This window comes from Borostomias antarcticus, assembly GCF_949987555.1.
Source record: "Borostomias antarcticus genome assembly, chromosome: 21".
Lineage (NCBI taxonomy): Eukaryota > Metazoa > Chordata > Actinopteri > Stomiiformes > Stomiidae > Borostomias > Borostomias antarcticus.
The window spans coordinates 7,781,359-7,796,434 of record NC_140254.1 but is presented as its reverse complement, the minus strand read 5'-3'; the positions used below and the strand labels follow the sequence as shown (position 1 = coordinate 7,796,434).

At 49.1% G+C, this 15,076-nt stretch overlaps 1 protein-coding gene across 2 annotated transcripts in view; it reads right to left on the bottom strand.

Annotated features, from left to right (window-relative positions):
- Positions 1-1,191: 1,191 nt before the first annotated feature.
- The window catches only part of tshz1 (teashirt zinc finger homeobox 1), a gene marked incomplete at both ends in the record, with an annotated part of 35,271 nt that continues 21,386 nt past the window's right edge, over positions 1,192-15,076 (bottom strand). The window contains 2 exons of one of the 2 annotated variants that reach the window (XM_084455447.1): positions 1,192-3,968; positions 4,080-4,577. In XM_084455447.1, coding sequence (XP_084311573.1) covers positions 1,192-3,968; positions 4,080-4,577 — 3,275 coding nt within the window. Of the gene's footprint in view, positions 4,578-15,076 lie in introns of both variants that reach the window. The other variant, XM_084455446.1, reaches the window with a different exon arrangement.

Sequence of the window (15,076 nt, the reverse complement as noted above, 5' to 3'; positions counted from 1 at the left end):
ACCGTCAACAAAGCAATACAAACAAATTAATCCAGAATTATTGGGAGTTTATTTTACAATTAGATGGGGGGGGGGTAATTGAAGGATAGAATTAGAATTGAATTCTGAACAACATTGATGATAAAACATTGAAATGTATCATTTATTGTGCATTGCTTGTTTACTTTGACATACAGTACCATGCATCAGTAGTGATGCCTGTATAGGTCTCTTTACTCATGTAAACCACGGGGGGACATACTTTTCATTGAAAAAAGGACATGTGGCTCTACAGTATATACTGTATATATTTATATCTATATACATATGCCATTGTACATTTTACTTTTTTCTCAATTTTCCATAAAAAATGACAATATAAAAATGCACACAGTACAAAGGATGCTGAGCTGCTGCAAATCGCAAGATATGATGACATACATTTACACATACTTGCTGATCATTTATATATTCATCAGTTTTAAATTTAATGTACAAGTCCAAAGCTGCACACAACGATGAATCCAAGTTGGGTACCAAAGCAAATACAATTTTATAAAAGCATTAAATAATTGTAGATTAGTGAAACAAAAATACAGAAAGAAGCTAAAGATATTTAGCGAGAATGAGTTTTCCTTTCGTTATCTACTTTATTACAAAGCAATTCCACATCATCCTTACACTTGCCAAGTTTTTTTCCCCCACATTTCAATGTTGAGCTGATCTAGAGAAGAGAGAATCAAAATGTTAAAAAGTCATCATGCCAAAAAGTAATCCTAATAATCCTTATACGCATCTCTTTGTTGTTCAAAGTACATAATACACTTCCTTAGTGCATGAATCCTTCATAATTTTCTATAATTTAAGATAATGTACTTTAAGCTTCTTTCGTGACAAAGCACCTTCATGTCAATAATATATTTTTGCCAAATGTGATATTTTGGTCATACATTCTATATTTGTAAAATACAAACATTGAAAATGTCGTTTTTCCTCTTACTTCACAGAAAGTCATGCACCAATTAAGTATCATATAAATAGTCTCCAAAAAGTGTGTTGAAAAAATAAAATAAAACTGATATCAAAACAGAAGATGGTCCAGTTTTATGACAACAGTTGAACTAATTCCAGAGGCTCAGTTAAGATGCAGTGCAGTATTGATATAGTGCAACAATTCATGAATCAGTCATGCCATCAGCTTTGCCACCTTATCTATTGTTTATCAAACTTTTCCACCTCAGAGACAAAGATCAGGTGGTCCTCTGGAGACTTGCCGTGTGTCTTGCTAAGGTGCAGCTTGATCGCATGTTTGCTTACAAAGGTCCGATTGCACAGCTTACACTGAAATATGGAGCCAGAGTCTTCCTCTGTGAGTCCCAGAGAACTGAATGTCTTGTCAGCTATCATTCTGGTCACGGTCTGCTGTTCTCTAATGAGATCTATTGAAAGCTTAGAGAGGTTTTTCAAACTAAAACCTAAGTGTGACTCCAGATGGTTTATGTAGGAGGAGGGAGTTCTAAACTGGGAGGCACAGTCGCTACACAGAAACAAGGGCTGGCCTGAGTCGATGTTTTTCAGGAACTTGGTCCCACCTGTCCGCCTCAGCTGGTACTTGACGTTGGCCAGCCAGTGGGATATAGTGGTCATGGAGAGTCCAGTGAACTTGCAGATGTGGACTCGTTCTTGTGGGCCAAGATCAGTCATAATAAACTTTCCCTCGGGTGTCTCCCGGAGACAGGAGGCAAACTGGGCCTGCAGGATGAGCAGGTGCTGGGGGTTCCAGTTGGACTGCCGGCCTTTACGCTTCTGGACTGGAGACAGTTCCTCTAAGCCATCCTCGAAGGTGCTGCTTTCCACATCTGATTTTTCTGAGACAGAGGAGGGAGTGGAGGACTTGGGCGTCAGACGACCAGTCAGATTCTTAACCATGTCAGAGATGTCCATCAATGCGTTCTCCCGTAAAGGGGACGATATCGATTCAGACAAACTGTTGAGGATTGGTCTGTTGCTAATGTTCATGTTGCTGATGCAATGAGTTGAACTGTTGAGTGTAGAAGTACTGCTAGTGGTACGTCCATTAGAGTTTTTGGATTTCGTCAAGTCCATGGGCTGATCATCATCATTGTCAAAATATTGGTTTAGGGCTTCTACTTGCTTGACCTGAGTGGAGTTGTTGGGGGGCTTTTCTATCATGTTGTTGCTGATTTTGTACAACATTGAAAGGGGGTCGAGGAAGGGGGTCACAGTCTTTGAGGCCTTTCCCAAGTGTGTGTTCATGATGGACTGCAATGCGCTGAGGGGGTTGACGAGAGGCTGTTCAGGGGAGTGGTCTGTAATGATCCCCAGGCTACTGCAGCCATTGATGACTTTCAGCGGATCTGTTCCATTCTTCACAGGAGGATCTGCTTTTCTCTCTTTCGCCTCCCCCTCTCTGGTCCTGGGCTCCGTCTGCTCCTCTGCAGCCTTGTTCTTCACTGGCTTGCAAAGGTTGTCCGGCGACCCCTTCCTGTCCTTAAGAAGAGGGGAGGGCGACTTGGTGGACCGTGGTTTATATCTGTTGTCTGGAGTCTTCTCCTCCTTCTCCTTCTTCACTGAGACTTTCCCGGTGACTTTTTCCACCAGCTCCTCCATGGCCAACACGTTGTTCTTGTGGTTCGGAGGTGGGGAAGGGCTACTCGGCGAGTGGATGAGTGTGCTGGAATCGGACGACAGTGCCTTTAAGTTGTTGGTGCTGAACAAAGGTTGCACCTGGATGCTCTGAATAGAAGGCAAGGAAGACCTCAGAGACCCGTGCAGCTGGTAGGCAGCATGGATGCTGGGGTATCCACCCCAGGTGGGTGTGCCTGTTTGTGCCTTGCTGATTGCACTTGAAACTGTGTTCTCTAAGGACTTTAGGATATCCAGACCCCCTTTGGGAGTTTCCTCAAGATCTTCCTCTCTAAGGTACTTGTATGACTTGGTTTTCTCTGTTCTTTCACTTTTCTCTAATGGATCCTCTTTTTCCTCTTTGATCTTCTTCTCTGGTGGGATTTCCTCCATTTTGTTATGCTCCTCCTCCTTTTGTTCCTCGTTCTTCTCTTCTGGAGTGGAGGGCTGTAAGGGAGAGTCTGGCTGTGACTTCACACTTGGAGCTGGGAGGCGTGTGGTCGTTGGTGGTAGAGGGATAGACTGAATCTTCTCCTCGACCACAGGGTCAAACACCAACTGCTTCCCCTTTTTGGAAGCTGAGTTGGTCACTTTCAGAAAGTGTCCAGTGACCATCATGTGGGCTGTCAATTGCTGCAAAGTATCATGGGAGCTTCCGCACTCCATGCATTTGAGAATCTGCGCCTTCCGTGCCTCAAACTGCCAGGTGTAACTGGCGCCATTTTGGTAACCATACCGATTATTAGCTGTAACGTACGGACTGAGCACCTTTTGGTCTTTTTGGGTGTCTCCAAGGGGCACACTAGGTATGTTGTTTATGGACTCTGGGGAGCATGGGGATACCAAGTCTTGGAAAGCCCTTTTTTTGGTAGGGGGTACCAGCTTGGAGGCAAGGGCTGGCAATGGTTCTTTGAGAGGCACTTTCTGATAGTGTTTAGTTTTAATCATGTGGACGCTCAAGTCTTGAAGAGATTCAAACGAGTGGCCACAATACATGCACTTAAGCACCTTCTGGGCATCTTCCTTGCCTTCCATCTCCATCAAGGAGCGCTTGCGGGGCTTGGACCATCTCTTGCCTCGATCTTCCTCCTTGTCCTTGTTGTCATCGCGGTAGTGTCCTGACTCATTCATGTGCACCGTTAGGCCCACCAGTGTATCGTAGGCTCCACTGCAGTCCTTGCACCGGAACTTACTGGCACCGGTAAACACAGGGCCGTAAAGCTTGTTGTTCTGGCGGTAGAGTTGAACGGTACTGAAGAGGCTTGGCTCGGGAAGGAGGTGGTAAGGGGTATGCTGTAGGGTTTTAGCCAAAGCCGCCTGGTGCCAATCATAGGTAACCCCTCCTGTGTTGCTGATGCTAGCGCTGCCATTGTTGGTGTTGTTGGAGGAAGCACTCGTAGCAGTAGTGTTGGTGGTAGTGGTAGTGAGGGCAGAGGCAACGCTGCTACTGCCACTGCCACTACTATTGGTGACATGGCTATTCTCATGACTGTTGTGGATACCATTGCTCCCCTTTTGGCTGCTTCCATTACAGTTGCTGCTGCTAAAATGGCTGCCCTGCTTGCTTTTCAGCATGTCCATGGCAATGCTGGACCAGGAGGCCTCTGAGATGAGATTTGCATAGACAGCTTTCATCTGTGCCAGGCTGTCCTGCAGAGAGAGGCCATCTCCCCCGACTGCTTTATCTTCCTTGTCTTGGCCGTCTTTAGAAGAGGAGGTGCTCTTGAAGTCGGCCAGCTGGTCACTGGTGTCGCTGAGTGGAGAGCCATAGCCAGCGTCTGGGTTGGTGCCATTGCTGAGCGGGGAGTTCTGATTGCTGAATCGGTCCCCTGCATCCTCATCGTCGTTGTACAGGTACTCTGCATCCTGGCCGTCTAAGGACAGTCCGTCATCCTGCAGGTGCTCCTCCTCATCGATCTTGTCGGCCTTGAATTCGTCCTCAGGCGCATAAGCTGAAAAACACAAGTGGAGATGGGGGAGGGGGGGTAACGTCAGACACCTATTTGGTAGGGGGCACTAATCACATTAGTCAGATATCTATATTTTTGTCTAATGCATTTTTTTTTTGTGGGTATAGTAGGAGTACACTAGTCTATGTAGGTGTGTGACTAAGTGTGTGCACAAGGGCGAGTGAGTATAATGATTCTCAGGAGACTTTTGTCAATAGTCCTGGCAGAGGACACAGCTTTGCAATTATAAAGTGGCAAACATCCATATCTTGACTATGATAGATAGTCCTCTTCTCTGCGAGGCCTAACGAAGGTATCGAACCTTACAGCTCAGCAAGGGTAAAGGGGAACACAGATGAGCTTGAGAAATGGTTGATTTAAAAAACCTGGGACACAAGCAAAATTCAGCATGACTGAACACATTTTCAGAGATGACGCATGATAATTATGTAATGAGATTTTTTTTCTCCATACCTTGATGAACGATCGGATATAGAAATGACTGGATGAAAACCAAAAAAATACTGTAGACTTTACTCATCAATGTATTTTCACTTTAATGGATTTTATATCATATGAACTAATGAGTGTTGCACAGAGAAAAGAGAACAAACTAAAGATCTATATATATATATGCCTGTGTATCTCAGTCTAATATCGATATGCATGATCCTATTTACTGCTAGAAAACAAGCCCACCGAGATCTGACACCAGGTTTATGTACTGAAAAGTCCTCCTTTTTCCACATTTGGAGGGCACTGTCTGACTCTCCCTGACTTTGATCCAATCTCTCCCGCCACTCGCGCTCACAGCGCTGGCCGTCAAGCTGCACTAGCGGCGAGGAAGCCAGAGCTGCCAGGTCTGGGCTGGCTGGAGGGGAGCTGGCATCGTCTGTGGAAGTGCTCACGGCGTGACGCCCGGAAATCGCCGGTGGACATAACATGTCATGTTGTCAGTGTCCGTGCCGTACACGTGCTGCCCCAGGGCTCAGATGGCTGTGCTGGAACAGTACCAGGGCTCAGATGGCTATGCTGGTCCAGTACCAGGGCTCAGATGGCTGTGCTGGTCCAGAGCTCAGATGGCTGTGCTGGACCAGTACCAGGGCTCAGATGGCTGTGCTGGACCAGTATCAGGGCTCAGATGGCTGTGCTGGACCAGTATCAGGGCTCAGATGGCTGTGCTGGAACAGTACCAGGGCTCAGATGGCTGTGCTGGACCAGTATCAGGGCTCAGATGGCTGTGCTGGTCCAGAGCTCAAGGACTCAACAATGGGTCGTTTCAAGGGGGAAACAGACACACCACGCATGTATCGAGACTGTAGAGTTTTAACAGTAAGAAAACTGTTTTGCAATATTTGTCAGATGTGATATCATTCATTTTGATTTCATTTGAATTAGGGAAATAATATGTGCCTGACTCTTTTTATATGGGAAATAAAGATGCTCCTTTTCTGGTAGCAGATGTTTTTCATTAACATGGGTCGTTATACGGACCTACAGTGCTTTGAAATTTAAATACATTGGAACACAAATATGACTCCATGTATAATGAGTAACAACAGCAACGCTGTGGTATGCGGCTAACGAAACAAGATTTTTCACCTTGGCATAAGCGCTTTAATGGGTTGCCATCCTCGAACAGAGAACAATGGAATCTTTTGTAGAAGCAGAAGAGAAGCGCAGAGAGCTTTAATGATCTAATGACAATTATGGAGAGTCAATGAAAGCCTCGGGACCAGGCATTTAACAAGGAACTGCTGGTTATCTTCCACTGCTGATAAACAAAAAGCATCCTCGTCTCTCTCAGCGTTGTTTGAGTTCGCGCTTCAACATTAGTTTAAGATCTAGTACATTTTTCTTTGATGATATAAAATACCTGACTGCTAAACGAGACACTGTAGTATCTACACATCTCGGTGCAAGTGTAGCATTCAGTAAATTTGCTGTGCTAGTGAGAGGGTGAGAGACAGAGAGGAAGGAAGATGAAAGGGTGAGAGACAGACAGGGAGGAAGATGAGAGGGTGAGAGACAGAGGGAAGAAGATGAGAGGGTGAGAGACAGAGAGGGAGGAAGATGAGAGGGTGAGAGACAGAGGAAGAAAGATGAGAGGGTGAGATACAGAGAGGAAGGAAGATGAGAGGGTGAGACAGGAAGGAAGATGAGAAGGTGAGAGACAGAGAGGAAGGAATATGAGAGGGTGAGAGACAGAGGGAGGAATATGAGAGGGTGAGAGACAGAGAGGGAGGAAGATGAGAGGGTGAGAGACAGAGGGAGGAATATGAGAGGGTGAGAGACAGAGAGGGAGGAAGATGAGAGGGTGAGAGACAGAGAGGGAGGAAGATGAGAGGGTGAGGGATGAAGATGAGAGGGTGAGAGACAGAGAGGGAGGAAGATGAGAGGGTGAGACAGAGGAAGAAAGATGAGAGGGTGAGATACAGAGAGGAAGGAAGATGAGAGGGTGAGACAAAGGAAGGAAGATGAGAAGGTGAGAGACAGAGAGGAAGGAATATGAGAGGGTGAGAGACAGAGGGAGGAATATGAGAGGGTGAGAGACAGAGAGGGAGGAAGATGAGAGGGTGAGAGACAGAGGGAGGAATATGAGAGGGTGAGAGACAGAGGGAGGAAGATGAGAGGGTGAGAGACAGAGGGAGGAAGATGAGAGGGTGAGAGAGAGGAAGGAAGATGAGAGGGTGAGAGACAGAGAGGAAGATGAGAGGGTGAGAGACAGAGAGAGAGGAAGATGAGAGGGTGAGAGACAGAGAGAGAGGAGGATGAGAGACAGAGAGAGAGGAAGATGAGAGGGTGAGAGACAGAGAGAGAGGAAGATGAGAGGGTGAGAGACAGAGAGGGAGGAAGATGAGAGGGTGAGAGAAAGAGAGGGAGAAAGATGAGAGGGTGAGACAGAGAGGAAGATGAGAGGGTGAGAGACGGAGAGGAAGATGAGAGGGTGAGAGACAGAGAGGAAGATGAGAGGGTGAGAGACAGAGAGAGATCACTCCAGCAGCTCCCCCCACCCCTACCCCCATAAGATGCTTGTTCGTCTGCCAGGATGGGTCTTCAGTGAGGGGGCCGACGTGCTGTCGCCCTCAAACAGCCGGCAGCGTTCCTATCATCCAAGTGGACAGTTAATACTTGATGTAAGTGAGGCGCTATTTACGTCTGCTTGGGAGGAAGTGACGGGCCGGGAGCATCCATGTCTACACCGTGTGTCCACTCCATCCATGTCTACAGGACTTGAGAATATGCTAGTGGGTGTGAGTGGACGTCCATCACCGTCTAGCACACCCTGGCTCTGAGCATCTCTGAGAGCTGGTCTGTGCAGCAGTGCACTAACCCACAGTGTGGTTCTCACTGCACAAACCCACAGTGTGGTTCTCACTGCACAAACCCACAGTGTGGTTCTCACTGCACAAATCCACAGTGTGGTTCTCAGTGCACTAACCCAAAGTGTGGTTCTCACTGCACTCACCCATAGTGTGGTTCTCACTGTACCCTCATCATGATGGGCACTGAATCCACACAGAGGACAGACATCAAAGTATGCAGTCAGTGCTTATCAAGAACCCTTACTTCACCACAATATCACATTTATCTCTTTGACACACGTGAGCGCGCACACACATGCACACACACGCACACACACACGCACACACACGCACACACACACACATGCACACACGCACACACACGCACACACGCACACACACACGCACGCACACGCACACACACGCATGCACACACACACGCACGCACACGTACACACACACACGCACACTCACACGCACACACACACACGCACACACACACACACGCGCACACACACACATGCATGCACACAAGTATTTCTAGCTCCTTACGTTAAAATACTAAATAAACACTGCCTCACTATGGCCTAATTAGTCTAGATTTTTGTGTACGTCAAACCAGCTTGACTAACAAAAGAACCTGACACCTAAAACCCCGCCCTCCCCCCCAAAAAAACCCAGCAGTATGTTCCTGTCATCCTCCGTCTGCTGGCCTGACAGACGTCAGTGTCAGGAGCGCGTCAGTGTCAGCCTGGGCTGTCCACACAAACAAGCCTGGGAAGAGGTAGAGGAGGAGGAGGAGAAAAAAACACACAACAGAAGTCGGCCATTTTTCCCCCCTCCCCTCCCTCACCATCTGTGTCAGAACCTCCGGGCGCCACCGGCAGCTAATAAGCCAATCAGAGAGGAGAGATGCTGACACAGCTGCTTTCAAGCGCCAGTCAGAGCCAAGGAGGGGGGCGAGGGATGAGAGGGGGCGAGGGGATGAGAGGGGGGGAGGGGATGAGAGGGGGGGAGGGATGAGAGGGGGGGGATGAGAGGGGGGGAGGGGATGAGAGGGGGGGAGGGGATGAGAGGGAGGGAGGGATGAGAGGGGGTGAGGGATGAGAGGGGGGGAGGGGATGAGGGGATTAAAACGGGGCGGGGGGCGGGGTGGGGTTGTGGTTGTCAATCCCCCAAAAAAGCACAAGAAAACAGCCAGTTTGTGCTGTGAGGGGAAGGAGGGAAGTTTGTGAAGAGGAAAGAGAACGAGGTGTTTGAGCCAGCTGGACGAGGACAGAGGCCTGGGGGGCAGAGAGGCTGTGTGTCCAGCACATTTCAACAGGACAGAGGCGAAGTGTGTGAGGGATGGACTCAGTGCCCTGAGAGAGGAGGGACATGTGCCCGTACCTGTGTGTGTGTGTGTGTGTGTGTGTGTGTTGTGTGCATGCATTTGACAAAGAACAGTAAATGTACTGTGTATTAATCTCATGCGACTGCCACGGTGGGCATATGTGATATACTGTACGTGTGTGTATGTGTGTGTGTGTGTGGCGGTATGCGTGCCCACGTGGGCGAGCGTGTCAGTGTTTGTGTCACGCAGAGGGGGGGCGTGGCGGCTGGCGGGGGGAGAGAGAGGCCATCTGTGTCCAGAGAGGAACCTGTCACTCCCACTGTGCCCTCAGCCTACACTTCCTCCACAGACAGGTGACACCACGGCAGGATACGACAGTCTCGCTGTCACACACACACACACACACACACACACACACACACACACCCTCCCCAAGAAGGCAGGCCTCACCAGGCCACACACACACACTCAGATGCCTACAGTACAATTGATTGGCTATATTTGTTAATATAGCAACCGTAATATAAACGTTTGTCCTACCAGGTCAGTATTATTGGGATCTGAAGTCATGCGCGAGCTGACGCAGACAGTCCGCACACAACCCAACACAAACAACCCAACACACTGACAGTCCGCACACAACCCAACACACTGACAGTCCGCACACAACCCAACACACTGACAGTCCGCACACAACCCAACACACTGACAGTCCGCACACAACCCAACACACTGACAGTCCGCACACAACCCAACACACTGACAGTCCACACACAACCCAACACACTGACAGTCCGCACACAACCCAACACACTGACAGTCCGCACACAACCCAACACACTGACAGTCACACACAACCCAACACACTGACAGTCACACACAACCCAACACACTGACAGTCACACATAACCCAACACACTGACAGTCCGCACATAACCCAACACAAGCAGACGCACACACACACACTACACAAGCAGACGCCAGCTCCTCTCCTGCTCAGGTAGGGGCTCCCGCTCCAGCAGACCCGGGAAGACTACAGTACCCAGCAGGCCTGGGAAGACTACAGTACCCAGCAGGCCTGGGAAGACTACAGTACCCATCAGTCCCGGGAAGACTACAGTACCCGGCAGACCCGGGAAGACTACGGTACCCGGCAGACCCGGGAAGACTACGGTACCCGGCAGACCTGGGAAGACTACGGTACCCGGCAGACCCGGGAAGGCTACGGTACCCGGCAGACCTGGGAAGACTACGGTACCCGGCAGACCTGGGAAGACTACAGTACGGGCAGAATTACCAGCGCTCCCTCGGGGAGATGGTGATACGTTCGCTGACACACATCACTGCATTGACGCGCCAGGAACTGCATCTGAAATGCTCTGGATTCCTCTGCAGAGACAGGCCCACTGCCTCACGACAAATTAGCGGGAAATCAAGTTCAACTTTCTGAAAAATTGACTCACTTTGTGTGTATTTTTCCTCGTTCGTTCCTCTGGCACCAAATGCCAGCCGCAACCACGACACGATCTGTCACCGTCTGGCTGCTACGGCACTCGGCTGGTGTCAAACTCAAACAAACCAATTCCCTGAGATTATGAGGTGGACTGGGCGGGGCGCCGGAGCGCACACAATGGCACCGACAAATTCTGACACGGACGCACGCGCACACACACACGCACACACCCTACAGAAACAGCCTCCCCCCTCTCAGCCTCCTCACTTATTTATTTATTTGGTCTGTGAGAAAAGGAGGAGAGGAGGAGAGGGTGAGACGAGGAGAGGAGGAGGAGAAGGGGATGAGACGAGGAGAGGAGGAGAGGATGAGACAAGGAGAGGAGGAGAATAGGAGGAGAGAAGAGGATGAGACGAGGAGAGTAGGAGAGGATGAGACGAGAGGAGGAGAGGAGGAGAGGAGAAGAGGAGAGGAGGAGAGAAGAAGAGGATGAGACGAGGAGAGGGGGAGAGGAGGAGAGGAGAAGAGGAGGAGAGGAGAAGAGGAGGAGAGGACAAGAGGAGAAGAGGCAATCCGGCAGTCGTTTGCCGTGCTAATGTCCAATTCCGCCGGCTCTCACTCTGTTCATTTGTGCGCCGGACGGCCGGTCGGGGGCCGCGGACTCTCTCTCTCTCTATCAGCGAGGTTCATTCCTCCTCCGCTCCACTCTGTCACCAGCCCCTCCATTCCCTGCCACTCACCTTTGATGGCTTTGGACAGGACTGATCAGTGTGTGTCATTGACCTGCATGGTGTAAGTGTGTTTGGGTGTGTGTGTGTGTGTGTGTGTGTGTGAGTGTGGATGAAGGGAGGGAAAAGGAGAGAGAGAGAGAGAGAGAGAGAGAGGGAGGGAGAGAGAGAGAGAGAGAGAGAGAGAGGGAGAGAGAGAGAGAGAGAGAGAGAGGGAGAGAGAGAGAGAGAGAGGGAGAGTGAGAGAGAGAGAGAGAGAGAGAGGGAGAGAGAGAGAGAGAGAGAGGGAGAGACACTCAGGCTGTAAATAAAATGACATTATTATTTCCTCTGTCCTATCATGTAGAAAAGCCAATTATGGTAATGCCCAGTATGTCAGGGGGGATACGGCAGCACAATCTCTCACTCTCTCCTCCTCCCTCCCTCCCTCCTCCCTTTCTTCCCCTCTTTTCTCCCCCTCTGGGACAGCAGCGGTGTGATGTGTCTCTCTGGATCGCTCCAGGGGCGGAGCTAAGGCCGGCTGGCACGCGGGTGTTCCGGCTCCTCAGCTGAGGCCGGCATTGAAACAAACGCCAGACCTTTTCATGTCCTTCTGTCTGAACAGGCGGACATCAAAGACATTATCACAGGGACAATCTCATTTTATTTTATTTTTTCCCTAAAAGCCTAGGGGCGTCCTCCGTTTTGACATCTAAACGGCGAAGACAACGTTGCTTTCACTTTGTTCTGCCTCTTGTCACGACCCTGTTTTTCTACATGCTCCTCCTCGCGAGATCACGAAGGAACCGTTTTAGTTTAAACTGTATATTCTCAACTAATTTCACCTCACCCTGGACAAAAGTACTATATTTCAAGCACAAACCTTCTTCTTTTTTTTGTCCATTATATTACAGACATTGAGAGTTTCTGAACATCCGGTGGCTATTATTATGATAATTATTTCCTCTCTTGTTTCTCAGGAACGTTCAACCACATTCTAGACTAAACATAGAGGGGTGTGTGTGTGTGTGTTGGGGGGGGGGGGGGACTTTGAAGTGCAGGTGCTTGTTTACACAGACCCCTCCCACCTCTCTTGTGTAAAGTGACATTGATTTGTGTTTCTGCGGATACCAGGGAGCAGTCCTCTCTAAATTAATTTCTGCTTTCCCTCCTTAACTACTCTTGTAAAAGTCTGCTGAACCCCCCCCCCCCCCCCCATAACCCCCACCCAAGTGGAATAATCCGCCATATGGCACCATACCTCCGGGGCTTCCAATAACTGGTGCGCGGTTCCAGCCTGCCACACAAATTCATCGCCTCAGCTTTCTGGAAACTTCCGGTGACAGAGAATGAGGCGTTAGCGCCAAGTGGCTGTTCCTCTCTGTGCGCTGCCCTGCTGGAGTGGATCAGGCCGGCTAGAGACGGCTGAGGGAACGTCTGACACATGCGCTCGTGATCTGGGCTCAATTACTAGAGTGATTGTAATATAACAGATTAGAAAAATTACACTACTAGCCACTTGTAATCTGATACACAAATAAAAGTCCTGTGACCTCATGACCTCCACCAGGATAAAGACGTCAGGACAGCAGGAGGTCATGATTTCGGTGCTGTGTTAGTCTGTTTGTTTGTTTGTTTGTTTGTTTGTTTGCCACAGGACCCTGTTATCACAGCTCGAACAGTGTGTAGGTATCACTGGTTCCGCCCTCAATTGGTTCCAGTCCTACCTGACAGATCGGAGCTTCTCAGTACAACCAGGCGAATTCTCCTCTGCTGCGGCCCATCGTGGTTCCCCAAGGCTCCATTCTGGGCCCCATCCTCTTTCTACTTAGGATCTATTTTTGCTAAACATAATATTTCCTTCCACTGTTTTGCTGATGATGTACAGATTTACCTGCCTCTTAAAGCCAAAAGTAACAACTCAATGCAGCCATTGCTCGACTGCCTGAGAGACATCAAATCCTGGATGGGCTTAAACTTCCTCAACCTCAATGAGAGCAAGATCGTCTTTTTTGGACAAGCCCCTCCTGCTGATATCCTGGCCCCTCTAAGCTTCAACATCCGCTTCTCCATCAAGAACCTCAGTGTTTTTTGATAGCGCTTTTAAATTTGATAAACAGGTCAGCTCTGTAGTCAAAACCAGCTTTTTCCAGCTAAGACTTTTAGGCAAGACTAAGGCATATCTCTCCCCAAAAGATCTAGAGAGGGTGATTCATTATTTTATTACCTCGCGTCTTGACTACTGCAACTCCCAATATGTGGGCATTGACCAGTCCTCACTCAGACGCCTGCAGCTTGTCCAAAACGCAGCCGCTCGCCTTCTCGCTGGCAAAAAAAAGTGTGACCACATCACTCCAGTATTGGCCTCACTCCACCGGCTCCCTGTCCGCTTCCGCACTGATTTTAAGCTTCTGCTTTTTGCTTTTTAAAGCTCTAAATGGTCTGACTCCCCTCTACCTGGCTGAACTCTTGCACTGCCACACCCCAGCCAGCGCCTTAAGGTCGGCTGACCAGCTGCTACTGGACAGACTAAAGACCAGAGGTGACCGAGCCTTTGCGGCTGCTGCCCCTAGGCTCTGGAACAGCCTGCCCCTCCACATCAGATCCACCCAGACCCTCAATGTTTTTAAATCTTTATTCAATTCTAGTTCAGCATGACTCCCAGGCTAAAAGCCCGAAAAGCCCAGTCCCCTCCCAGTAAAAAAGACCAGTCCCCTCCCATTAGAAAAGACCAGTCCCCTCCCAGTAAAAAAGACCAGTCCCCTCCCACTAGAAAAGCCCAGTCCCCTCCCAGTCAAAAAGACTTGTCCCCTCCCACTAGAAAAGCCCAGTCCCCTCCCAGTAAAAAAGCCCAGTCCCCTCCCACTAGAAAAGCCCAGTCCCCTCCCAGTAAAAAAGCCCAGTCCCCTCCCACTAGAAAAGCCCAATCCCCTCCCACATTTAACAACCATACATGCTGACAACATGTATCATGGGCAGAGGTCTGCGCTCCAATGCCCTTCTAGTTCAAGCAAGCATGGCTTCTAATCATTTCTGTTCATACAGTGTCAAACAAGATACAGAGATACAGTACCTATACACAAATCCCTCTCTCTCTCTCTAAGGTTGTATAACACACGTTCACCCTCATTTGCTATTAACTTGGTGGCCATGCTGCAGTTAAATTATGCTAGCAGACTGCAAAAATGGGTTCACATAGTCAGAGAGAGCATTTTACATGTGATTCAAACAATAGGGAGGAAGTCGCAAAGGAGCGTCACTGAAGCATGATGTTGTGGGGGGTTACAGTGAAACATCGGTCTTGAGTCAGTTTCCTGTCTAGTGTTTGAGGTTTGTATACGGGTTCGACACTTCCCTCAGAAACGATCAAATTGGACCACTAACACATCATCCCTTCACTGTCCACACCGTCGATGTCGGTCTTTACTGAACGGTCGTGAGCAGAACAGAACCCCTTTGATTTCACATTAGGCAGCAGTGAACCTTGGTTCGAGCCGAGACCACCTCTTGAGGTCGGACCAAAGACCGAGTCTTTGATCCGCGCACCGTGGTCCAGGAGGGTTCACACCTGTCAATTTGGTTCGGATCAAACTGGAAAGTCTGAAAGTCCGGACTAAATAACGTAGGCGTGAAAGGGTCCTAAGTGACTGCTTTCTGCTTTCTGTAATTCAATGTTCCTGACTCCAAAGGGGCAGTGAATCACT